Consider the following 27,706-nt stretch of genomic DNA (forward strand, 5'->3'; position numbering starts at 1 on the left):
ATCCCCTCATGTGAAATTCTCTGTTTGAATGCAGCTTCAGTGATGAATATAGCTCGAGTTTGCTGAGCCGGTGTTAACACTCGTACAAGGAACAACACTGATGCTGGTTCAAACATTTGCTATAATGACACAAACTGTTCCTCAGAGATCATCAATATTCACTACATGTGTTTTTATAAGACGACATTTCTCGGAAATAACACAAGCTGATAATTTGCAAATAAAGTGTTAGCAATAAAGCAAATCCTAGCTTGCAGCTACAGCTACGTGCGCACAGCGCTGGTTTTAAATATATAGCTGTGGGGCTAATAGAGCCACATGTGAAGCAGTTTTTAGGTCATAAATGCAGCAATATTATTTTGGAATTATGTTTACTGTCTCTGCACAGCATCTTTGTATTATTAGATTTTATATTTATCCATAATTGTATATTAACTCATTAGGCTAAATATCAATAGAAGACCGTCTTTGCAGCAGAACTGCCACTACTTCATTAAAACAGCATGGCCTTCATATTAAAGTGTATTTTCTGAATTTGATATTCTACCATATATTTCACTTTAGTGCGGGTTGGGGAACTCTAGGCCTCAAGGACTGTGTCCTGCAGGTTTTAGATATCACCTGGCTCAACACACCTGAATCAAATGATTAGCTCATTACCAGGCCTCTGGAGTACTTCAAGACATGCTAACGATGTAATTTAGCCATTTAAATCAGCTGTGTTGGATCAAGGACACATTTAAAACCTGGACACCGGCCCTTGAGGAGTTCCCCCACCCCTGCTTTAGTGGTCCTGGACATAATCTTGAATTTTGTTAAGTGGAACCAGGAAGGTTCAGAATCACAAGAGATGATATGGTGGTGGTGTAGACAGTCTTAAGTGCAAATCACTCTGTTTTTCTTGTGATCCTTATTTTTTGGGGATAGGAATGTCTTTTCCTGCAATCCATTAGATACATCTGCTCTGTTTGTGTGTCTACATCGCCTAAAGGAGTGAATGACTTTGTGTGGGCTGTCAAAGTGCTAGCACAAGGCTTAGGATTATACATACAACACACTTAGGCTATCACTTTGCATGAAACACCCGTATCTCGTCAGAGAACCTGCTGTATCCACATGTATCACATTTCTGTCCGTCTTGATATAACATGCAGTCCTGTCCGTATACAAAAAAGCTGAGCTGCTTTTATTTTGGATCCTCAGAACTGATCTGTTCCGACACCCAACTGCCAAGAGTTTAGTGTGTTAACTAGCAAGTTTACTTATCATGTGCAGTCCATTGTGTATTTAGTGACAAAGGGCACTGTAGGTTTAATTATTAATGTTGTAAAAGATGATGATTTTGGAGAACGCTTATGTTATGTAGTTAGTTCATCTAATATACTCTTTATTAGGTTAATGCAAACATCAGTGGCAGCAATTCACTGCAGTCATGCACTAAACAAAACATACAGGTCAAGATAAACTGCTGACGTTTAAACTGAGCATCAGAATGAGGGGGAAAGGTGATTTAAGTGACTTTGAAAGCGGTATTAGTTGGTGTCCGATAGGCTGGTCTGAGTATTTCTGAAACTGCTGATCTGCTCTGATTTTCCAACACAAACATTTGCATCATGTATGTGTAGCTGATAAACTTGCAGTAACTGTCTGGTCTGTGAGGAATGTTTCCAGCACCTTGTTGAATCTATGCCATGAAGAATTAAAGCATTTCTGAAAGCAAAAGGGAGTCCAACCCCATACTAGCATCCTAATACCTGATAAAGTGGCCGGTGAGTGTATAAACGCCTGTGTAATGTTACTGATTTGTTTTTTTCCTGCAACGCCAACTTTATTCTCTATTAGGAGCAGTGAATGCTCATTCATCAACATTTGAAAGTGATGGATAACGCCTGCTTCTTACTACTGTGTGCTCTCACTTCTGGTTTGAGCAGAGACAAACACTTCTATAGCATCTGATTCCAAGTCTAACAGCTGACCTCTATTCAAATCTTGCTGGTAAAGTAGGAGGAGAGTGTACCTTTGTGTCCATTATTGTGTGCCATAAAACCACTCTTAAAAATAATCTTAAAACGCCTCCCTAATGATGGATGTTTTCAATTGAATTGATGTAAACAGGATGGCTTGTTGTGTTCATTTTAGGTTTTCAGATCATTTCTCAGCTGCCGTCTGACTGGCCTGAGAGAAGTGTCCTGCACAATGTGGAAAACTTGCAGAAGAGACGCCAGAAGAGAAGGTATAAGGGATGGGATCTCTGTATATGGCTCACTCTGAACTGTTAAAATGTCTGATCTTCTCATTTTATTATGTTCTGTTGACTGTGCCTTAGATTTGGTCTGTTAGGTCCAGGCTCTAGTGACAGTCTGCTGGGTCCTAAAGATGGCCAGAGAGGCTCTTCTACTTTACTTGATGCCAAAGAACTTCTGAAACACTTCACGTCTGATGGTCTGCCTGCAGGGGAGCTACAGCCGCTGGCCATTAACAGAGGGTGGGATAATTTTTCAGATTTCAAATAGCACCTCACCAGTTTCACTGCACTAAGCTGTTAAATTCATAAATATGAACACACTATAGTTTTTTTTTTCTTTGGCAGATTTTCAGATTTACAGCTGAAACACATACATGCACTGTAGCCTGGCATCTGCTCCAGTTATATGTATTTATTCCTGGGATGGATCTACATGACACACACTAAAAGAAGCCATAATTAGGATTTGATTATAATCATTAACCTTCTACAGTGAGCTTACAACCCTTGGAGGAAGATTATTGAGCTGAATCAAAAAATTGTGGAGCAGTAATGAGTTAGTGTTAATAAAGGCTGTGTCAGACCAAACTCTGTGTGTAGAGAGGCAGACTTGTTCATGTGGTTTAATGAAGACGATATTAAATTGAGAAGCAAGACAAATAACAGTTTATCGCTCTTTTTGTCTTTCTGACTATGCCTCGCATTCATGCTCTTTGCTTTGTTTTTCCAGTAACAATGCCTTCCAGTTGTCACAAGACCTTTCTCCCAGGAGAGTCAGCAAACTGCCTTTCAGCAAAGCCTCAGCCTCCCATTATCACGGCATAGAGTAAGTTTCTCTAAAGTATATTGACTGTTCAGCTATTTTAAAACTGTGAACGCTTCTTTTTATGAGATTTACTTTTTATAAATAATTTTTTTTCTTTGTGTAGGTTCTGTCTGGATAACCAGCGGTCTTTAGATCGGGACCAGGCCTTTGTACGGCTCCAATCTCGTCTGATTCGGTATGAGACCCAAACCACCTGCTCCAAGGAACCATGCGCCCTCCCCTTTGCCCTCAGCCCTGCTCCCTCACCAGCTGTAATGTCAGAACCAGGAAGCGTGCCTGATGGCGAGACTCTGCTGAACAATGATGTAGCACGACTCAAGCGCAGGTCCTGGGAAGCAGACATTGTTGGAGGCTATCCTCACAAGAGGTATGATGATATATGTCCCTCCTGGTTTGCAGCTACGTGGTGATATTATAAAATTAAGGATGGATGGCGAGGAGCTTTAAAGAGTTTTTATCCATCTGTCTGATTGATCCAGGCTGGCAAAGTCCGAGAGCAGTGACTCCCTCTGTTCTCAGAGTAGCAGCAGCAGCGGGACACATCCTGCCATTAGGTCTCTACGACGACAACCAAGCAGGTCGCAGTCCACCTCCTCTGTAAACAGTTCCTCCTCTTCAGCCACAAGACCGACATCAGGTAAAGCAAAAAAAAGTGACTCTCGCATGGGAAGGAACACTTGGGACTGTGTTAAGATCAGATAAGTTGGTTAAATTAACATTCAGTGTTGCCTACTAATCGGAAGGTCGGTGGTTCGATCTCTGGCTTCTCCAACCTGCGTGCTTTTCCCAGTTTTCTTGGCCAGGATCCTGAACCCTGAGTTGCCCCTGATGGAGTATGGAGTATGTGTTTAAATATGCTTAGCCATAGCAAAAAAGCACTTGTATGAAGGAGACTAACAAGAAAACACTTTGAGTTGAAAAGTGTTATATAAGTACCAGTCCATTTATGTTAACATTAGCAGTGTTGTTCTTGCTCATGGAAAGAAGATCCGGCTAAAAGTGACCACACCAGTAAAAGATCTTAACTTTTTAGATCTAATGTTATCTAAGACTTATTGGCCCAGCAAACTTACATGGCTGTTTAAATTTTTTTCTAACCTGTGCTTTGGTTACTGTTGGATAATGTTATTGTGGGAATTACACATAGCTGTAAAGGTGGGTTAATGTGGTTGGGCTCTAGCAAATTAATAGAATCAGTTTATTTACTGTCTGTATGGTAGCACTTCATCTTTATTATCTATGTGCATACTTGTTTCTTTCATTAACTTTATAGTTTTGTATTTTCTAATTGGTTTTGTTTTTATTTCATTTGATTTTATTGTTCGAAAATGTTATGTTTTAGTGTAGTTTTTGATGGTTTGTGTTAATTGTAGTTTTTGTAATTATTATTTAAGTTATTATGTTTTATTAGTATGCGGAGGGCATACGTCAGAGACCAAATATAGGAACATCAGTACAGGTGATACAATAAAAACACAGAGGTTCTTAAAAGCAGTTGACTCACAGTGTTGTAGACGTCCAAGGTTTTAATAAACACATCCATCAATGCCTCATCAGGTAAGCTGTAATAAAGGTTTTAGTAAACTAAGAGATACCAAAACTAAGGATATTTCCTGTATATTTTTATTTTCTTTAGGTTCACAAAATCGCTTATTAATTTTAATTTTTTTTTCATAAGTCAAATTTTCTTTGCAGTTAATTAAATAATTTTTTTAACATTTAGTTTAAGTTAACTATATTGGTTCAACAGGTTCCTATACCTGTTGTTCTTTGTTATTGACTTATTTCCTCTATTTTATTTTCACTATATGACTTTTACTGTGTTGACTTTAGTGCCTTATTGTTTAATAATTTCTCTTATTTGCACTTCTTTCCAGGCTTGGCGACTCTCGCTTGTGTTGACAGACCTAAATGTCAACAGCAGAAGACGCATCAAGGACACAGCGAGGACAAACTTGCCAAAGAGTCACGCTCCCAGAAACATAACAGGGTGAGAGCATTTGTGTATCTTATTTTTATTCTTATAAAACAATAAAATATATTTACTTTTACATTTTTTTAAACAGAATATTTCTTAAAGCATTTGTGCTAATAATGATGACAAAAAAATGATGTAACCCAGACAGAAAATGTAACCATAGACTCGGTTGTTTGTGCATTTCAAGTATGCTGCCAAGTTTTAATGAGCAGAGCTTACCTTAATAAGCCACAATTTTCCTGTAATATCGACTCATTTAGCAATAAACCCATTTTTTTACTTGTACAAAAATCTTAAGTAAATATCCAATTCGCCTAATTGCCACCTGGCCTACACAGATGGTGACAGATAAACACACGACAAACTGAGAGAGTTTTTCTATTACAGAGGAGAACTGTGCAGCAGCTCTAGCAAAGATAAATGTGTAATATTTTCCATGCAATCATTGTGAATGTGTGGGCTGCATCACAATGTTGCGGCAGAACCACTTTAACAAAAATACTGTTATCGTATCACCTGCTGCCTACATTCTCTCTCACACACACACAGCCACATTTTTCTCTCTCATCTTTTACTTCTATGTGCAGCATGCAGACACCATAAGACATTAATGGACACATGCACATATATAATTGAACACGCACACCTACCTCTTCCCAGTTTAGTTTGTTCCACCTACAGCAAGCAATCTGACCTTGACTTGTTCTAATTCTGATTACTATGCAAACACACTTATCATCCAAACCCAAGCATAGGAAAGAACAGTTGGTCCTATTGAAAAATAATGATAGCAGTTTATTCAGGACAGAGATTAAAAGCTGTCTTTCTACTCCTCTCGTGAGACTGAATGGTACCAATGATTTCTCACAATAATTTATGGTGTTTACTCAGAACAGTTGTTGTGATAAGATTAAAGACAGGATCTTTCTTTCATGAATGTGTTTGTTTCATTTTTTTTTTTTCATCCTGTCGCCATTAGCGGTGAAATATTTGTATGTTTGCTCCTCCATGCTGCGAATGTAAAATCGTGCGTTTTCATGTAAGGACGTCCCCCAAAGTCGAGACATTTTGACATCCCTCGGTTTTCTAAAAAGGGAGCTGTGCTAAATTTAGTTTCTCTGAACCAGGCTTGCGTTAGGTGGTTAGGGAATAAACAGAACTAGATTTAATGTTTTTGCTTGTACTAATACAAAAGTGTGTCTATCTTGTCTTGTCTGTGTCCTCAGATGTTGCAGGAGGTAGTAGCTAAAACGCTCAAACACCATGGGATCACTGCTGAGCATGATTGCTTTGAGGCTTGCAGCAAAAGACTGTTTGATATCTCGAAATTTTATCTCAAGGTTTGTCTTTTTTACTGCCCTCTCAGAGTCAGTGTTGTGCTCTTGTTTGACACTTTCATTATTTGTATTACTCTATGATTCCAGGACTTGTGTTTTGTTTTGTATACTTCTGTATACTTCTTACTATGCCAGCAACTGGAACCTTTAAAAAAAGCCTTTTTCCCCACTACTCACTTTTTAATTTCTTTGTTCTTTCTTGTGTTTCTTAATCATCTGCTTTTGTTTCACAGTGTACTCAGATCCTTTACTTAAATAGCTATAAATCGATGTTAATTTCAAGATTTTCTGCCTTTTTCTAAGACACTACAGGGAACCTAAGTTTACAGTGCTGTGTAAAAGTCTCGAGCTGCCAGTTTTTCTTAAAGCAATAATTCTCCAGGCTTTCAAAGGTTTTCTTTGGCCATTTGGCTGCTTTTTCACTCCCTTTCAGTCCAGTGCTTTCTGATGATTTTCAGAGGAATGTTTTTTGTTTGTTAAGCCACTTCACACTGACCTATGAATCATTCAAGCGTCAAAGAAAATCCCCTGACTTGATGGATGAACAAGTGTTGTCTGCATATAACAGAAAACTTGACAAAGAATCAATTTTAAATTGTATTTCACAAACACGTAATGTGTTCCCATTTCTTTACTTGAATCTAAAAAAAGAGCAAAATGCCAAAGAGAGCACAGTTTGACAGGCATAAAATATTATTTTTGCACTAACAAGCTGATTCCTAAAGAGCTATTGGCTGAAAATATGGCATATCTCGACATGTCTTACTGTCCTTTAAAAAACCTGAGGAAACTTAGCAAGTAGAGTACAAAAGAAGAGATCTAAAAACAGGTTCTCCAAGATATCTCATTAAGAAACAGGAAACGAATCCAGCAAAGACCTAACAGATGCATCTGGCCCTTCAGTTGATCCATCTACTGTTCACTGAAGCCTCATCAGAAATGGTCTCAGTGGAAGGCTGCCTGTCGAGAAAGTCATTCATAACAAAGGGAGAATAGGCTGAGGTATTCCAAATCACACCAGAACTGGACTGAAAATCAGTGTCAACAGGTTTTACGGAGTGAAGAATCCAAACTAGACATTTTGGGTCAATTCGTCTACAAATATGTACAGAGGAGGTCAGGAGAGAGATCCAAAAGTGAGTGTTTACAGCTCTGTCATGGTTTGAGGCTACATTTCAGCCAGTGGTGTTGGAGATCTTGTCAAAATTAATGGTATTATGAACTCAGAAAAATACAGCTTTTAATCCACCAGCTGGAAATTATCTGATACTGAGCTTTGTTGATGCTTGTTCCCAGGATCTGAAGACATCTCGGGGTCTGCATGATGAGATGAGGAAGGCAGCAAGCAGCAATGTTAAGCAGGTAATGCTGCAAACATTAGCGTCTCTCTGGTTTAGTTTTTCAAGTCACACATTTATAATCACATTTTCTGTTGCAGGTCATTGATTGGGTATTGGAGAAGACCTCAAAACAATAAAGATGATAACAAATCAGGTTGGTTAGAGGAATTTGGCTGAAAAAGTCAATTTTCTGTGGTGTCTTTGTTTTTTTTTAAACATTCATGACAACATTTGGACTTTCTAAGCCTTTCCAAATTGGTTCTCTAATTGTTACATTAAGTCTGTTTTAATCAACTTAATCCTTTATTTAATTTGGTTTTCCTTCATTTTTCAGGATCCCCTATAGCAGCCTGTCGTTTTAAGCTTTTGTTTGTGCCTGGTTTTGTGCTCATCCACCCTCATATACTCCTGCTGCTCCAGAGCCAAGAACAGAAAAACACTCATATCTACATACACATACACTCTGCTCCTCCTGCATTTGCCGAGAAGCCCCAAGGGCTTTGGATGCTGGCTTCAGGATGAAGATGTCTTTTCTCTGTAGCAGTTTTCTAACCCCCACTACTTATTTTATTCTAAATTACAGTCGTTGTTAGGTTGTTAATTTGCCTTTATGAATGTACAGATGTTTTTGTTTTGTATTTTCCTGTTTATCACAATAAATGCATTTGATCGTCATGTGGGAGCACTTTAACCCCCAGGAAAGACACTGTGTCTGTGTGAAAACTATACAATAAGCTTTGCAGTGTTGGTGTTGTCTTCCAAAAAAACAGATGATGATGATGTCCCATTCTGGATGGTAGCTGTTGTGCAGATGATGAAAACAAAGCCAACAGCAGTGCAGCAAAATATGCTTTGCTAATTATAACTGACGGTCCAGCTTGTCGTAGTTTGGTTTGATTTCAAACACATCAGGAACATACTGCTACAATTTCACCATCCTTATAAAGAAAACTTCTCACAGCCAGCTTTTCAAAACTGGTACCACAATTACTTTTTTTTCCCCCCAAAGAGAAGCTGACCGCAGGTTTCTGATTCCCAAATTAACATGCAAAACAGCTTTTTCTGTGATGATTTTTGTCTGAGTATTACTTTACCTGGTGGAACAAGATGACTATACACTGTTTTATTACTGTGCACAAGAAGCAGACTCCTGCTAGGCCAAATATGGTGTGGAAGGCTCATGTACTGTTACAGAAATAATTTGATCAAGTTGTTTGGACTCAGAGGCACTCTGGTGAAAAGCAAATAGCATATCAGTACCAATCATCATGATTTGCAGTTATTGAGTCAACCACGATATCAGGTGGGATCATGCAACAGGACAATGTTATAACAGAATGGCTGAAAGAGAAAAATCAAGGTGTCGCAATGATCCAAACCTCAATGAACTAAATTATCGATATAAAGAAGATCATTTTGTTCAAAATTCTTCCACAGTTATCTGAAAAATCACTTTCTGTACAATAAAGTCATACAGAAAGTGGTTACTTCCAGCTATTGCTGCTGGAGGTGGTTCTACAAGCTACAGATTTATGAGTTATTTGCAGTCCTTTAAAGATTTCTTTTTCAGGATTTCTTTTTCATTTTTCTTGTTTTAACTGACCCACAGTCCACTGCCTGGAAGACTGGTTGAAAATGATTAAACAGACAGTACTGTGAGAAACAGTGGCGAGCCTGAGACAATGCTATCATTGCCATAATTCAGCAGAAAAATGTAGTCAAGTAGCACTTATTTCACCACCTGGTACCCTATCAACACCAATACACTGAGTTTCATATCAGTGAGATATGCTGTGCATAGATATGTGTTTGTGAGAACAGAATGAGTGTGGGACCATCAGTATGTATGAGTACTACGAGTATCAACTAGATTTGTATTATCTACATGTACTAGTTGTGCATGGATCAAGAAAAAAAAGATAACAGTTTACGCCATCCCTCCTACATTTGCGTCACACAAGCTGTGTGGAGGAAAAATGACCAGAAAAGGAAAATACTTTATAGCTGTGCAGAGAACGAGGCACTAAATACTGACTCTTATCGTTAGTCCTTGGGATTAAGTGATAAGGGAAGCTTGGCTTAAACTCCCAGTATGAAGACCGAAACCTGTTCTCTTGTACATATTTATGCCACAAGATGATGTCAGATATTTTTCAAAGAGGACAGAAACGAAACTGAATTTCTCTGAAGCAAAAACTCCACTGCCAGATATTATATCTACAAAATCTAATGTAATGCTGTGGTCTTGGTTTTGATTTTGAGACTATAAATGATTTACAGGCTTGTTCTGTGGGAACATTAAATGAGTGCAGCAAAGATTAAATGAGTTGGCCATCTGTTGTTGCAACATATAAAATAAATATTTTTAATGGCCATGGGATGTTCTTGTTCCAGGAACTTCAAAATGAAAGTAAAGAAGAAAGATGTGAAAAAATAGGCTGAAGCAGATTTATAAAAAAAGAGGGATGAGAGGTCTGCTTGTTTCTAAATTGTGTAATATTAAAATAACCTGCAGTATAAATTATTTCGGCCCTCCACTGTTAATGTGCGAGTGAAATGTTGCAGATTATGAGCTAAATCTGACCCAACATCCTACACCAATTTCCTAATAGGCAAGTCTATGATAATACATCTTTTCAACAATATAATCAGCACAAAAGACTTTACCTTCCCTTGCTTTTTTAAGTGAAAAAATATTCTGTGATGAATGTGTAAGTGACCATAGCTTGCTGTGAAAAATGTTTTTTCCAGTGATTCAGTAGCTTGTAGACCCACCTTTATCAGCAATAACTTGATAAACTTGTACAGGAAATAATTTTTATCGCTCACAGTTCATTGAGGTTTGCAAGCATTTGTTTATGCACAGCTCGCTGAAGGTCACGCCGCAGCATTTCAGTCAGGTTGATGTCTGGACTTTGACTGGCCATTGCAACAACTTGATTCATTCTTGCTTTTGTCTTTCGCATCATTGAATGAATCATTGAATGAATCATTGAATGGTCTGGCATGAACTCTTCAATATTATAATGATTGCAAGGTGCCCAGGTCCTGTGGCTGCAAAGCAAGCCCAAACCATCACCCCTCCACCACCATGCTGACAGTTGGTATGATATGTTATTTATTTTTTACATCATGTAAAAATGTGCATCATGGCTGAACATCTCCCTTTTGGTCATGTCTGTTGCAAGGACATTTTTCCAAAAGTCTTGTGGTTAGATGCAACTCTGCAAACATAAGCTGTGCTCCATTGTTCTGTTTAGAGAGCAAACACTTTCTTCTGGCAACCCTTCCAAACAAATCGTACTTGTTCAGCCTTTCACTAATTGTGGCATCATGAACTTTAACATTTACCATGCTAACAGAGGCCTCTAGTGTTTGAGTGGCTCTTGAGCTTTTTGCAGTTTCTCTGAGCATTAAATTGTTTGATCTTGGAATGAATTTGCTTGGATGGCCACTCCTGGGAATTTGTGGCACAAACATGCTCCAGAACAGCAAATGGCCAAAACGTCTGCCTTTACAAAAGTGTTCCCACCTGCTGATGACCAATGAAGTGCACTTGGTTACTATTTACCGTCTTAAATCATGTGAAACCAGTTAATGTTGAAATACTATAAAGTACTTTGAAAAAAGTAATTCAACGTAAAATAAAAAATGTGACTGTAAATTACACACAGTGCACTGGATCTGTGGTTTTGTTTCTGGGTAGGGTTACGTTGGCATGCAAGTTTGGTTTATAGGAGATGATTTTAAGTTTTGGTCTGCATATCCAAACCACATAGCCAGAAAAACTGAGCTGTTGCTTCATGGTTGTTGAATGCTAGGAGGGTGAAAGAGTGAGTTCCTTTACAATGTTTTTGACACGCCATTTTCCATCAAATACCCTTTTGGCTCAGCTAAAAAACCTGAGATATTAAAAGAAAGAGAGATGACATTAAGAAAATCAGAAAACTGAAATTTATGTGCGAGTTCTATTTTTTTTTTAAATCAGGTTTGGCTGGTAACTCTGTAGTTATTTTAGATAATGCTTCAAAATAATGGCACAAATAAATGACTGGATGCACATCAATATGGCTGCCAATTTTGGAGTCCTGCTTCGAGTGTGCTGTTGCACAGTAGCTGGTGAACTTTATAAACTTCTACACTGCCACAGAAGGATTTGTTTGGAATGATTCTCTGTACCTGTAACTGAACTGTTATGTGAAAGAAAACGGGTCGCAAGAGAAACCACCTGACATGACTTGACTTTTACATTTTATAGAGCAGTAATTAGTGAAGAAGAGACCATAAAAGGCCACAGTGACAGTCACAGTGTTTGTGTGTCAGTAGAAGTAGGTGGCTGATTTTAAATGGGTGCATCAGTGTGTGACAGCGCTCATTTCCCTGGTAAAAACAGCAATTTAAAAATGCATTTCACCAGATGTTTTATGAGACTTGATGAAAGTGAGGTGCCATTAGCTGAAATTACAATCTTGATTGTGTCCACTCTGCACAGCCAGACATAATCTGTACCAAAACAGTACTGGAGTAGACCGACAATGACCAGACATCTTAATGCTATAAATGACAGACGGCTGAAAGACGTCTATTTTTAAAGGATGCGCTTGGCAGAGAAAAAGTGGGATAGTCAGAGAGTTGAAAATAGTCGGCAGGAATAAAGTGAGGCACTAAAGGCAACAGAAAAGGCTTGTTGTGAGTTGTATGTGAGGCTGGACACTAAGGAAGGAGAGAAGAACTTGTATGGATTGACTATGCAAAGAGATCGAGCTAGAGATGATGTGCAGTAGGTTAGTATGGTTAAGGATAGAGCAGTACGGTTTCATACTAAGAGAAATCTACAGATGTGATGTTTGATTTCACAGTGTTGATGGAGAATACAGAGAAGGTCAGAAGGAGCTGCAATCCACTCTTTGTGGATCTAGACAAAGCGTATGATAACGTGCCAAGAGAGGAACTGTGGTACTGTATATGCATGGAGACAGTGGTAGGAGTAACAGGTGGGTCAAGATGGTGGTGGGAATACATCTGGGATTGGCTCTGAGCCCCTTCTAATTTGTAGTGGTGATGGACAGGTTGACTGGTGGGGTCAGCCAAGATTCTCTGTGGACTCTGATGTGTGTAGATGACATTATGACCTGTAGTGAGAGTAGGGAGAACAGTGTTGCCAACTTAGCGACTTTGTCGCTATATTTAGCGAGTTTTCAGACCCCTTAGCGACTTTTTTTCAAAAAAAAAAAAAAAAAAGTCTCTAAAAAAAGACGTGAAAGCGCGTATCGCTTTTACTCTCAACAAGCAGCGTCAGTTCTTCTTTTACTCTTTTACTCTTATGCTGTTTTGTGGATCACAAGGTTTAAAACTACTTATAAACACACACACACAAAGTAACTCCACCAGAGTGCCTATTTCGGGTCACTTTTGCCGGTCCAAGCCCGGGTAAAGGAGCAGGGTTGGAATTGTGACATTAAAAAAAAACAATAATTGCTAAAAGAAATTTAATTTGTAGTTCTAAATAAACTCTAAATGCATTTAGGACGTTTTTTACTCACTTTATGTCTCTTCCACGATGTTATTTCTCTCTCCAACAACATAGGTTACAATTAGATTAGCATGACCAATTATGCAAATTAGGCGATGACGTCATTTAGCGACTTTTAGGACAGCCAATAGCGATTTTCCTTACTGAGGAGTTGGCAACACTGAGGGAGAAGGTGAAAGAAAGCCTGGAGAGGTAGAGGTATGCTCTGGAGAGATGAGGAATGAAAGCCAGTAGAAGTAAGACACAATACATGTATGTAACAGCAGTGTTTGGACTAACGCGTTATTAAGTAACGCGTTACAGTAACTACGTTATTATTGTGGTAACGAGCACGGTAACTAGTTATTATGCCAAAACCAGGAAGTTTATTTTCGTTATGCTGACTTTTTCGTACTGCGTGCTAGCTAGCATGACGGAGTTTCTATACAGCTGGGTGGGTGCTGTGTTACTGATGTTGAACTTTATTTTGTTCATACGGTTAATTATTAGAGTTGCCAACTGTCCCGTAAAAAACAGAATCGTCTCGTATTCAGAGAAAATATTACGGGTTTCGTATTGAGGTGAAAAGGAACAGTTTGTCCCGGACTTCAGCTACAATGAAAAAGACACAAAGTTGGAGTTATTCTGTGTCTTTGCTGCATAGCTGCCTCTTCTTCTCTCATCCTCTCACCCCCCCTCTCCTGTTTCTACTTCAATCATGAAACTGATCAATGATCAGCTGATCGGCTTTTCTCTCTTGTTTGTTTGTCGCCCACTTTGCGCCAGAAAGAGGAAACCAGCGGATGTCGCGCTAAACAACAGCAGCACGTTTAAGCTTGATCAGCTGTTGTTAGAATTTATTTAATATTACTTTCTACTATCAGCTGATGTTTGCTGGAGCCACAGCTGTAAAGCTGCTGGTCATGATATCGGTTTGGATATGTGGTGAGAGGGAAACATGAAGATGAAACCAGGAGATGTCCTTACTGAATCATCAGAGCTGTGATGGAGAAACAGGTTTACCTTTTAGTTAACATGAATGAGTTGAAGGGAAGTTATGAACTGTTTCTGAGAGACAAATAACACCAGGATCCTTTTTTTACGTAGCTGACAGCTGGTAACTGTGCAGGGGCGGGTCTAGCAAAGTGTTGCCAGGGGGGCAGGTAGGGCATTAACAGGGAGAGGGGGGCACAAGGAAATACTATTCTTTCTTATTCTCATTTAAAATGTCTCGCTTTTAAAAAAATAATTATCTGAGTCTTACAACAAACGATTGATAGATTAATGCATATATACCATCAGAACAGTGTACATCACTGTCACAACAGCGTTTGTTTTCATTCAAAGGCTTTATGATTTTTCCTATAATGGTGGGCCGGTCTCTAGTCAAATTCCCCAGGACGATTTTTTTTTTGTCCCAGTCCAGCCCTGTAAGCAGCTCATCTGCAGTCTGGTGTTACCTGCATCTTCCTATTCAGAAGGCAGAATTTCCGAGTTCTGAGTACAATCGAAAGCACCACGACTGCAGTTTTTGTGTTGGATGTAAAAAGCAGGCTAGAATCATGCGGCGGTCAACGACGGTCCAGGCGTGGGATTTCTCTCATGGAAGTGTGCACATTATTTTTTCCTTTCTATTGGTAGGTGGCACAGAGCACTTGTGGCAAGTAAGCAAGCTAGAAGACTGGCAGTCTGGCTGGGTATCCAGTTACGGAAGCAACACATTAACAAGAGAATTCTGAGTAAAACCAAAGTTACTTTCCCTAGTAACTAGTTACTCTGAAAGTAACGAGTAACTTGAAGTAACTGAGTTACTTTTGATAGAAGTAACTAGTAATGTAACTAAGTTACTAATTTAAAGTAACTTACCCAACACTGTGTAACAGTGAGGATGCAAAGAGTAGAGTTAGTGAGGGTACATAAGTTTAAGTTACTGGCATCATTCTTCCTACAGACAGTCCACTAGACAGGTGAAGAAGAGAGTGCAGGCAGGGTGGGGCGGGTGAAGATGAGTGTCAGTTGATTTGTGACAGAAGGATAATAGCAAGAGTGCAAGGGAAGGTTTATAAGGTGTTAGTGAGACCTGCTATGATGGTTTGTAGACATAATGGTATTTCGATTTTCACTGGAAGTGACCAGAATGGATAAGATAAAAAAGTAAGAGATGTTGAAATGGTTTGGACATGTGCAGTACTGATAGGAAAGAGCAAGATTCATGGATGTAGTGAAGGAGGATATGCAGAGGATCAGCTTAGATGGAACAGATGATCTCCTGTGGTGAAGCTCAAGGGAGCAAGCTGGAAGAAAAAGCTGAAAGACATCTCTTTTGCTTAATCGTCTTCTTTAGAATAGGAATTATTTGACATTCGATAAACATCACTAAAACCTGCTCTGTATTCAAGATGAGAAGTAGGTGTCTGACTGATGGGTCTAATGAAAGAGCCCTTCAGAAGAGTCCGATTGATGTTCGCTGAGACTAAAACCAATCAGCCACCTTTTATCAGGCGAAGCTTAAAAAAACATAAAACAAGTTTTATGTCTCAGTTTTTCAGTTTCTATCGCAGCAGGATTATCGTCATCATTAATAAAGGTCACAGACTATGTTAAAAGGAAAACAAGGCTGAAATTGTGAGAAAAGGGAGGAGGGTCAAGGAGGTTTAATTTAATAATGACCGTCTTTGACTTTATGAATTGCTGAGGGCTCCATTATTCTACAGCTAGAAGTGTATTTATAAATATTTAATGTAGTTTTTATACTGTGAATATTCTGGTTACATTTCAATGGGATTGTTGCTGCTGTTGGTCTGTCACTGTGATCAGTTTACATCAATAAGCGGTAACATCAAAGTCGCCTCCCTAATGATGTGTTTTAACAAAAAAGCCCTGACCCACTGGGGCATGGACTCCACAAAACCTCTGAAAGTGTCCTCTTGTTTTGAGTCAGTGCTTTGGTTCTCCCCCCCCTTTTTTTTTTTTGTAAGTGTATTGTCCTGCTGGAGTAGGATGCTGGGTTTTTTTAAATGAAAAAAGTCTTTATGAATGTTTTTTTTTTTAAAGCTTTATTTGTTTATGCCTGGAAAAAATTATATTGCAAAACCATTAACAAATAGTTCACGCATTCGGCTGACGTGCACCAGCCGAATGCGTGAACTATTTAAATTCGTCTCCTGAAGAAAATATCTAGCTCCAAAGTCTCTGTATCTGTAACACAAAACACTTACATTACACATCATGATTTAATTACATTATTGCTGCACTCGGTCTTGTCTTTATCACAAAAAGAGTTAAATGATTTGCTTTTTAATGTTCCGCCTGCATGTGTACATGTGTGTTATCTCTGTGCCTCAGCTCAAATGGTTTCTCCCCCCCTCCCTATCTTTTATAGAGCCTGCACCCCTTCCTCTTGTTAACATACACATTTTGACTATAATACTGACAAATGAGCAAAATAGAGCTGGACATGCCTCCTCTGGGTCGTTGGCATGGATTTTGCATGCACCCCGTGCATCATCGAGTTCCCTGATTGTCCACAGGATATCTTGTTACAAGCACAGGTTCAGCTGAAGTAGCCCACTGGGAATAAAATGATATTATGACACAACACAATGTTTACGTGTAGTTTGAAGTAGACGGGATTATCACTGCACCAAACCCCCCGTTGGTTCTATTTTTGTGACAGTGTGCTGTACCTTTGGGATCCATTGGAGTGCTCAAGAAAGCAAAGTACACACTTATCCTGTGCTTCTGTGCAGGTTTATGGTACAGAGGAGAACACAGAGCGTCCAATGTGTGTGTGTGTTTGCATGCATTCAGGGGCACTTGGCTGTGGCATCCTGAAACACTACTTTGTCTCACTCACATGCATCCCTTCATCACCCCACATCTTTTTTTGTTTGTCATCACGTTCCCAGAGACTGGCACTTTGCACTGCGTATCATATTTGAACTTGGAGAGAAAGGGGGCGGGTAGATGGATTGTCTCTCCTTTGCTGCCAAAAACAGTGAAAGGTTGTGTACAGTCGGTGGGAGTACATAGTTTCATGAGTTGAGGGCGTGCATGTGTATAGGTTACATGGAGGCGGATGTTTTTGCAGCAGCAGACCTTGAAGAAGAGCCCTCCTTAAGAGAGAGGGTCACAGCAGCATTACCTCAGAAACATGCTGACAGACGGTGTGCTTTCCTGTGTTTGTGGACAGGATGTGCATGTTGCTGAGAAGGTTACTCATCCTCCTCTTGTCTATTTACAGATAATAATAGGGAGAGGGTGAGGAGATGACCCAGTTTTTCTTCTCTTGCAATGCCTACAAAGTGTTGTTTTGTCTCACAGCCATTCTTGCACTGCCTCATTTAAAACACATCAGTAACCAGATTCCAGAGTCCTTGAGTTATCAGTTCTGATATAACTTTAGTAGGAAACTAGCCCGAAAAAAGATATTTTAAAGCCACGAAAAGCCAGCAGGGAAAGTAAGAAGAAATAAAACTTATATTGTCAGGATTTTGATTAGAGAAGGGTTGCTGTTCACTTTATGGTCATTAAAATACAACATTCCTATGACTGATCTGTGACCAGGTTCCTGCCTTTTCTGGCATCAAGGTCACACAGCACCCAGTACCGATGTCTGTCCCTGTGGATCGTGGATCTAAGGAGCAGCAAAACAATATTGTTGCTGGTGTAAACTGTGCAGGCTGAGCCCAGATCTGGCTCTAGGACATGGATGCAGTTTCACTTTTCTGGATATGGCATTACAACTCCTACTTTTTGTAAACCTGGAGACAACAAACCTATGATCCATCAGTGCTGTGCTTAAAGGAAATATAGAAACTAATTTGGGGCATTTTAACAGCATATGGTTTAAAAAAAAAACAAACATAAACATCCAGCAGATGTGATTTTGACCCTATTACTGTTGTCTAATGCAGTCTGACAAATGTACATAGCAGTAATGTCCTTAGGGACTCAATAACTCATCACACACACACTCATCAGGATGCGAGATAGGAGCTCCTGTTGAGGTACTTCTTGGTAATGAAAGCATTTGGAATTCCACTGAGCACAATCCCATCCTTCACGTCGCACTTGAGGATCACCTTCAACAGTTCAATACATCCCCTTTGCAGGCCTTTGTGACATTATTGCAAATAGCTTACAAAAAATGTGTAAAATACTACTGTAGTCAATTCTCCAGCCTTCATGAAAACACACTGAGTGGCACTTTTAAAGCCACTTTACACCTGCTTAATCCTGGAATCATTACGTACTTATTGCTGCAGAGAGAACATGACTAAAATATGGAGAAATCAGACATTTTTTTTAGAGCACTCAGGATTTCTGCCCAGTGCATATGAGATAGTCGGGACAGAGACTTAGGAGGTGCATTACAAGTGCTACAAATAAAGATTCACAAGTAAGTTTTATGGTGGCATTATGTCTTAATCTACGTTGTAATTTTTATCTTTACTTTTAGAAATAGTTTGAAGTTTTGATTGCAAATGAAATCCAGTACTGAGTCCTGAAGGGAAGCATCACACAAACACTAAACCAATCACCAATTAGAAACTTTCCATAAAATTTTAAGTTGTTAAACTTTTAGAAATTTTGAATCATGATGACTCTTATTATGGGAGCTTCTAGAGACATAGTAGCAACGACAGTCAGCCCTGCCAGCTGTTTTATAGGACACCTGGAAAAAATTACTTGTAATTTGTAACAAAGTGTTTTCAAAGTAGACAACAAGGCTACTCTTCATCTGTTTTGGAGTCCATCATCACCACTTGTTTCTATAAAATTAATATAGACCAGAGAACTACTTGAATATCTTATCAACCATCAGGCTGGTTACAGGTTCCTTTGTGTCGTATTTTTCAGCAACAGAATTTTTTTGTGTGTCCCTTATTTCAGAAATAAAAATTTGCCACGGCATGTAAAAGCGTACCGCGTATGGCCACATCCATAAAATATGATTAGGTGGACCAGCGATCTCCATCTCGACCACTGTATTTAAGACGATGGGACGACTTGGTGGCTTCCACAAACCTGCTCACTTTGCATTTTTTTGTTTATGAGAACACATTAATCTGTTGAAAGACATAATTACCCACTAATGACTGTATATTTCTAAGTAAAACATTATAATTTTCTATGAAATAAACTAAAAAGATGCCTGACTGTACCTTTAAAAAAGAGAAAATATTACAATGACATTTGAATGACTTTAAATGAATGCTAATTTTGCATTGTGCATGCTGTTAATGTAAACAAGGATTACTTTGCAAACACATTTGTCATATCAGCTTAACGTTGTGATAATGTAACGTGGTTACCTTCAAGCTTTATCTGCAACTTAAATGCATAGTGTTTCAAGGGCACTGAATGTCTGGAGCCCCGTGCTGTAGTAAAGGCAACAAAGTGTAAACTGCACTGTGACATTCATGAAGCCACAAGACAGATTTAATGTACCTTCACTTGCAAACTTGGGTTATTCTTCTTTTTTTTTTTTTTTTTACTATAGTTGTTAAATAAGAATCAAATATTTTAGGTGAGTTTGTTCAGTTAGAGAATGTGTAAGTGGGTGTGTATGATAGAAAGGGCCCTGTCCATCACACACACACACACACACACACACTTGCAGGTTATCCCATGAATCGAAGTGAAACATACTGGCTATTCAAGTATTCTGCTGTCTGGATCACACCATTTGTAGTCTGTACCTCTGGACCAAGACTTTTCAGCATTTCATGCCATTCAGCCAGACTCTACTTCTTTTATGTTACTAAAGTAAGGACCCGTATAAAAGTTTAAGTTTCCATCCAGACATTTCACCTCATAAATGTATAAGTCGATTATTGACTTTAGCCTTCTGCGTGCCTTCTTTTCTTCATCCTACATGCTCTGTTCTGTTCCTCCAGCAATTCTGATTCCAACTCACACAAAAACATACAGCAGATTTACACTCTTGCATGCAGCCAAATGCAAATACATGCAAACACGCAGGCATAAGCGACCCAGGACCTGTGAGGACCTGCCACAGTTGAGGAATGCAACAAGAGGCTCAGCCAAGAGAAAAGCTATTCATTCAGAGCCCCTTCACGCCCCCTCCACCCACACACGCATTAAAAACACACAAAAAAACAACTTTAGTGGAATGCGTTTGCATGCTGCTGAGAGAGGTATCCACTGTGTGTACAAAAACACAACTTTGGGCCGCTCTCACACACAAACAGACACACAGTTTATGACTGATTGCTAATTGATTTGGCACTTTGCCAAGCCCTTAAAATGAAAAGCTGAAAGCCTCACTCAATACGGTCCATTCTCTCACTCTCCCTCCGCGAGAAGGCTGGGCACACGCGAGCGTTCACGTTTCTGTGGTTCGGTGCGTGCGCAAAATTTCAGCATAAACACCATCGGTCCGTTTGTGTGCGTTTTCAGGTATTAAGCTTACCACAAACACAGCCTTGTGCGTGTCTCAGTGGGAAAGATGACCTGTGGAGAAGTGATTTTCTTTCATATGATGCAACCGTTACTATCAGACGTTTGGTGTCCTGCTGAGAGTCTGACTTCTGAGCTCAATATCAGCTCGAACAGAAGGGGAACGCAAGGAGCTTTGGAGAGGTGGGAAAATTTACTGGCAAAGGATGTCGGCTAGTAAACAATGTTGAGAGTTATTACTTTGTTTCAGGTCACAACACGTCAGCCTCGACGGAAACACGACGTGCCAGTCCAGCTGCATGTGTGTGTGGAGGAGGAAGAGAGAAAGGATGCTACCTCATCACCTAGGATTCAAGTAAACAGTGTCAAGAGTTATGGCCACATTAAGTGCAACACACAACTCAACTGCTCCATGAATCCTATCTGCTGAAATAGCCAATAAAACACTTTCTAAGTAAAGCTGATCTGCCACTAATACACTGTAATTTAGCACGCTGCTATTCATCCCAACTCTCTGTTAAAGTAAAACTTGGTTTTCGCTGCACTGCAGAGAAAATATTTACAGGTAGCGTGAGTTTTAGCAGGCAGCTTGAGCCCGAAGCTGAAGGAAGAGACAATTCGAGTGCTCCATCATAACATCATAAATAAAAATGAACTGAAAGCCAATATTATCAACAGATTTAATTTACATTTTAACATGGCAGTAGTGTTGATTGGTCCTCAGTGTTAATGAGCAACGAGTAAATCACAAAGGAAGACAATGAAAACAAACTCATCATGTCACTGTTGTTAAATACATGATTTATGTGCACAGTTTGAATTAAAAACTAAGCTTTTCATTGTGAGTGACAGTACAGTAGCTGCCGAAGGCATCGGAGTATTCTACGTATCAACGCATCCTTTAGTCAAAGAGCATCTCGCTGTTTGGCATTATCAGTAAGTGCTGGATTATCGAGGTGTTACAGTGTCTCTTTTACTATCAGTACAACAAAGATTTCTTCTACAGTGTAGTAGGATTACAATCACAGTGTGTGTGTGTGTGTGTGTGTGCGTGTGTGCGTGTGTAAATGACCACTGGAAATATTTCAGTGTGTTTATAATATAAAGAACGCAAACACAAAAATACCACTTTTAACAGCCATCATAGAAGTCACACTATTTCATGCTCACCCTGTGATCTTTGATTCACTTCTTTTATAATTCAACTATTTACTTTCTTCAGATGTTTAAAGGCACGAGAAAAGAGCCGGCAGCCAGCCTGTCAGAGACAGAGCGGCATACAGAGTTGATCTGCTGCATGACATCTAAAAGAATAATGAGCTGCGTGGCGGCTGCAGGACTAAAGCAGAATTGAAGACCACGATAGCCAACTTGTTTTGGTTTTTCTCACAAATAATACATGATAGGAAGTTTGGGGCAATATTTCATCGAACTTTAAGTTTCAGTACAAATACTGAGAATCACTTGAATTATACATGGCAGGTATTTTCGTGATCGGGTTGCAGTTTGTAAGCAGTTTGTGATGTAGAGAGAGGTGTGTTGGGAAATTGTCGGCCCTGGAATTAAGACAAGAGGAGCAAAACAGCATCATCACGTCTGATCGGACTGGATACTCTTAGTGAGATTGTTTGAAATGATGAGAGGTATGCTGACTCAGTTTGTTAAAAAGATTTAAACGAGAAGGCTCACTCAGTCATTTAAACATAAGGCCACAGACCGCAGCTTAGAATAAAAAGAGGAAACGGCTACACTGGGTCTGTCCAAAGGTTCTAGAGCTGACTTATTAACACATCATGTGTTTATTGTGTGAAAACATCAAGTTATTGTTTTACAGAGTTTGCTGTTATTAGTCGAGTTCTTCGCTGCAGTCTTTTTTTAGACTAAATCCCTTTTACCACAAGGTCCGTTTAGCAACTGGTAACATTTTCTCCAATGGCATTTTGTGGAAAAATATTTTTCCCTCAGAATAGGTTACAAATAAACTTTATTATGCAAGTTTAAGATTAACTGTTTTCAGGCAAAGTCTTTATTTTTCGACCAAGTTAGCCTCACTCTGTCCAAAGATAACAAAATCAACTTACTAGTAGAGGAAAGATTAAATGGGGAAGCCAGAGCCAGACTAGCTGTTCATGCTGTGCTGGAATACTACTCAGAAAATTCACGCAAAAATGTCTCACATAAATCCAAGAAAACTGCTCAAATAATGGTATCCTACTTTCTGAGTTACTAACATGAAGAAAAGGATGGCAGAAGAAAGTAAACATTTAGCTAATGGTAAGAAACCTGTGGTTAGTGGTGCAAATTCATGCATTAAACATTATCTTTGGGGTTTAATATGTCATGCTGTTTCCACATTCTGACTTTTAGTTTGTATTTCTGAGCGAGGTCAACGGTGTGCGTTGGACAGCACTGTACTGAAAGGTACCAACCCACGGGCACACGTGAAGGGCTCAAAAAGGTAGAGAAACTGAAAATGCGACTTCATAAGAGGTCACAGTTCTGGCAGAGCTTTTGGATTTAAATACGTTAGGAGTTCCTAATAAAGTGGTCGCAAGTGCTTATAGCAGTCATCTCTCAGCAAGAGCATCAACGAGCATATTTACCTAAAAGATTAAACTGCTGCTTTAAATTATCTGCTCAAAATAGATTTTCCAAAATACTCTACATGTCTTATTTAGCTGTAGTTCTGTCAGGGATAATTTAATCAAACGCATCCCTACGCCCTGAACGTAAAACTCCATGCATGTAACGCTAATTTAACTGTCAGATCGCTGTCAGCTCAAATACTGGGCCACCAGCTTATTGTGTGCGGTGTGTTAAAAGAATACAGCGACATTTTGAATCTGAATGAGCTGTCACACTGTGGGAATCCGAGCCGCGGACTGTGGCGACGAGCTCCGATGATGAATGCCGACACTGCTAGCGAGACATCTCAGGGGACGCTAATAAAGACAAATGCGCAAAGTTTTTCCACAGTGTGTCAAGTGTTTGTGGAAGAAAAATGACAAGTGAAATTCAGAATGTCCTTTCAGAGCTAATGGTAAATAAATTATTTAATTGGTAAATGGAAGGCAGTTTGCCTGGTATTTTGATTGAATGGAAAGTGAATTCATCCCTGGCCTGCTACACGTGGACAATCCTTCCAAATCCGAACGTGACAGCAATGCCCGATATTCTCCTTTCCATATGTCCTTATGTCATCCTTCTGTATCTAGGCCAGTCTGAACTTTCCTCCGTGTTTCTTCAATCAACATTTCAGTCCATGCAGCCATTACAGAGAGTCTGTTAAGAGCACATTTTCACTTTGATCTCTTTCTTAATTTTTTTTCTTAAACATAGAGTTGGAGACTCCATACAGAGTTTGATTTCCAGATAGAGGCTACATTCGCTCAGCTCGGGTTTCCGACTGAAGGAGTTTGAGGTGGTTTTACTGCATGCAGGCTGCAGATAGGCGGACAGACAAGGTGGAGTTCTGCTTTCAAAGAAGTTTACATGTCCCTTTCTGGAGACGCCATCAAGCTACCAGACCCAGGCGGGAGATCTTAGCAGAGAGGAAAGAGTGGAGGATGAAGACGATCGGCTTTGGACACGAGTGGAGGTCCAATTGCTTTAAAAGGAAAAGAAAAACAACAGGATTAAAAATTAAAAAACACAGCTGGGATACAAATGAGAAATAATGATCTATATATATTAAAAAAAAAAAAAAAGCTGAACAGAAAATGAATCTGCAAAGCACTTAAAACCAAAAGAAATATACTCAAAACTAACTGCACACAAATGGTTCTCCATGTGGCAAGTATTAGACGGCCCTAGCTGGTGCCAAGCACACACAAGTATGCACGCAAACACCACATCACTATGAACAAAGCTCTCTCATAGCCTGAATCAACAGTGGGTGATTTCACCGGTACCGTGACTCATATCCTGTTCCTGAGGTCAGTGGGGAGATTTAACCTAGAAATTCACACTAAAACTACTGTTTAGGTGGTTAACTGTAACACTGCAGAAACAAGTGAAGCCAGAGCAGATCTACATGTAGCTACACTGTGATTGGACCATAAAGCTTGGCTTGATATTACACGCTTTCTGTATGTGCATCTGTGACAAAATTAGACAAGTTTAGATCCTGCTAAATTTACAGTACAGTACATACTGTGTGGAAAAAGAAGACTCCTAGCTATCTCCTTTTTCAAACGATGAGCTAATGAACCATCAGCCACATCCGCAAATGCCTTGGGATTCCTCTTATAAAGCCTATAGCTGTGCTGGGATTTCAGAAACACTATAGACACTAAAGCTGTTTCTGCTAAGGTAGCCAGCAGTGGGTTTTGATTCAAAGCACCAAAGTCTTTGCTTATTTGCCATCAGCTTAAACGGAGCAGTCAAACGCTAGTGTATCCGACAGAAGTTCTACACAGAGCTGTATGTGGACTGTCACAGCAGATCGAGGCGTTGACATAAACATCCGTTTCCAATTTCTAAATCCCATAAGCCTGGGGAGTCTATATTGTTTCACCATCACTCTCTCTTCCAGCATACAGTAAATGACACGGCTTTATGAGTGATGCAAAGGCAATGTTGTTGCTCTGGGTAAACACTTTGTTTAAGGGCTGGGGAAAGGTACTCTATAGCAGCGGTCCCCAACCCCCAGGCCACGGACCGGTACATGAGTCATTTGGTGCCGGGCCGCGAGAGTGAGACTCGGGTGTGAAATGTATGGTTTTCAGGGTTTTTATCGTTTTTTATCGTTATTTTGTTATCGTTTTTTTTCGTTAACTCTGTTTTCCTGGGTCTTTTCACGTGTGTTATGAATAAATCTTCTTTTTTTCGGTACCGGTACTAGTTTTATTTTGTTGTATTTATCCGCGACACCTTAAAGGCCGGTCCGTGAAAATATTGTCGGGCACAAACAGGTCCGTGGCGCAAAAAAGGTTGGGGACCGCTGCTCTATAGGCACTTTAATAGTCACATAAAATCCAACCTAAACCACACTGATGCACACATTGGCTTGGGTTTGCACTCGGCTGTTTTCTGGTCCTGAATTACTCGAGGTTGGCCTCTGAAACATGAGCCACCTGAACATCTAATCAGTGAACTGCTGGGTGGTGTAAAACAGATTAAAACTCTTACAGTAAGTGACGGGCTATTTTTAAGGAAAACTCAGCTCTCGTGTGCTCTTACCTTCAAAGACCTAAGTGTTCGTGCGAAGTTTATTTCATTTCAGATTTTTTGATTAAGTGCTGTAATTTACTTTCTGCTGTACCACATTCCTTCTTCCTGTTGCGCTTGCTTCTAGCGCAGCTCGTGTTCCTTAATTCCCAGAAGGCCTTGTGAAAGCCCCTGAGAGTGGGAATGAACCTATTCTGTTTACTGTGAGGTGTGTGTAACCACACCCATTTAAGCTTGATGCTTTTTACTCACCAGTATTTCTAAACGCTGACATAATTATACCACTTAAACACTTTTTAGGACATAGTGTCTTTTTAAATGTGAATTACTGGAAAATCAAGCTGTAACTGAACCCTTTGGATTCAAGAAATCCACGGCAACTTCCTCAGGAAGATCCGAGTCAGCATTTTGGCCCGTGCCTTACCCACCTGTCAATAAAACAAGGTTTTTACAAACCTCTTCACTAAAATAAACACCACTTCTGAATCATGGTTAGAAATGTAACAGGTATGGTTTACAGTCAGGAAAATGTAAGAAATTATGTGTCATAATGTGTGTTTGTTTAAAGTTGATTTTGAACAGGCCTGGGAGACATCTGCAGAAACATCTGGGCTACTAAAGTAACTCCTCCTTTCGGTGACAGTTTGTGGCTGCTGCACGTTTGACTTTCACAGCCTTAGAAACTCAAACTCATTCTTTTTATTAGATTGTGCTGACTCAAAGAACAAGACTTTATAGAAGTGCCGTTATGATATCTTTCTATTAAACTATGGTGTAGCTGAAAAACAAACAAAAAACCCTGACAAAAAATACAATCACTACTATCAGTGTTCACCTCTTAGAAGAAACTGATTCTTATGCATGAACATATTTTTTTTACAGTTTGTGTGTCTAAATGTGAAGTTAAAAATACAAAAAAATGAACCAAAGAAGAAAAAAAAAACCACTCACAATTTCCCCTTCCTTCCCCCCAAAGTCGAGGAACAGCATGCGTACTCCGTCATCTGAAGACATCTTTAGTTTTTCAAAGGGGTAAGAGAGGAGAACTTGGGGCTTGCTAGTAGTGCGAGCTACTCTCTCCTCAAAGTCCTCCCCATCTTCTGCTTTCGGGTCAGCCAGCACAGAGAAGCCCCTCTCATAGTGGATCGCCAGCCGACACTCCTGACCCCGGTACAGACAACCTGGAAGACAAAGATTTTTGATTGTTAACAAGGTGCTCACGAGGAGGTGGAAGAGTGAGGTCTAAAAGATACCTGCAGAGAGCAAGAGTAGAATAGCTAGTCTTAACATACAAGGGAAAATGTTTGTTTTTTTATGTGTAAAAACCATAAAATCCTTACAAAGTGTTGCTCTCTGACAAAAGCTGTGTTTTGTTCACAGTCTATAACAACTGTGCCTGTGGAACCCAAAGTCCAACAAGAGACTGGAACATTAGCTATACTACATCCAAGAGAGGTACACTTCCTCTGAGTGAACTGGGATGGCTGATCTAAAAGAGCCTTTGCATATTCATGCCAGTAATATGGTTTATTAGTGCCGTTCGAGGGCTGGTTGTCAGTCCTGGCACGTTATAAAAAAAACCAAACCCTCATATCTCTTGTATCTCGTATCTGTTTACTTACTAAATGAAGTAGCAGCATTTCAGTGACACACTCTCCTTCTCATTCGGCTGAAAGCAGGGAGTGTAATTTGTCTATTTTACAACATTTCTCATCACTTTTCTCCCGCTCTTCCTCCTCTCGTCACAGCAGGTGTCTTAGCTGAAAGCTGAGTGTACTATCTTTATCAGCTCCTCCTGCTTTGCCTTGTCCCCGCACTGTGTGATCTAGGTGCATTTAGCCTTATTTTTCACTCCTTGACAGCAGAATACCTTC

The 27,706-nt window shown here is 39.6% G+C and overlaps 2 protein-coding genes across 2 annotated transcripts in view; one reads left to right on the forward strand and one right to left on the reverse strand.

The window, feature by feature from the left end:
* Positions 1-11,453, forward strand: part of mtbp (MDM2 binding protein) — a 36,868-nt gene extending 25,415 nt beyond the window's left edge. Inside the window, exons 15-24 of the mRNA XM_084943704.1 lie at positions 2,140-2,233; positions 2,327-2,485; positions 2,976-3,071; positions 3,175-3,438; positions 3,551-3,708; positions 4,949-5,061; positions 6,276-6,389; positions 7,683-7,748; positions 7,825-7,880; positions 8,061-11,453. Coding sequence (XP_084799830.1) covers positions 2,140-2,233; positions 2,327-2,485; positions 2,976-3,071; positions 3,175-3,438; positions 3,551-3,708; positions 4,949-5,061; positions 6,276-6,389; positions 7,683-7,748; positions 7,825-7,863 — 1,103 coding nt within the window. The 3' untranslated portion in view covers positions 7,864-7,880; positions 8,061-11,453. The remainder of the gene's footprint in view (positions 1-2,139; positions 2,234-2,326; positions 2,486-2,975; positions 3,072-3,174; positions 3,439-3,550; positions 3,709-4,948; positions 5,062-6,275; positions 6,390-7,682; positions 7,749-7,824; positions 7,881-8,060) is intronic.
* A 9,876-nt stretch (positions 11,454-21,329) lies between these two features.
* sntb1 (syntrophin, basic 1) overlaps positions 21,330-27,706 on the reverse strand; it is a 38,479-nt gene continuing 32,102 nt past the window's right edge. Inside the window, exons 7-8 of the mRNA XM_084943404.1 lie at positions 26,784-27,013; positions 21,330-24,270 (exon numbers count right to left, since the gene is read on the reverse strand). Coding sequence (XP_084799530.1) covers positions 24,178-24,270; positions 26,784-27,013 — 323 coding nt within the window. The 3' untranslated portion in view covers positions 21,330-24,177. The remainder of the gene's footprint in view (positions 24,271-26,783; positions 27,014-27,706) is intronic.

This window comes from Perissodus microlepis, chromosome 11 (assembly GCF_051167445.1).
Source record: "Perissodus microlepis isolate ML-2025 ecotype Zambia chromosome 11, ASM5116744v1, whole genome shotgun sequence".
Lineage (NCBI taxonomy): Eukaryota > Metazoa > Chordata > Actinopteri > Cichliformes > Cichlidae > Perissodus > Perissodus microlepis.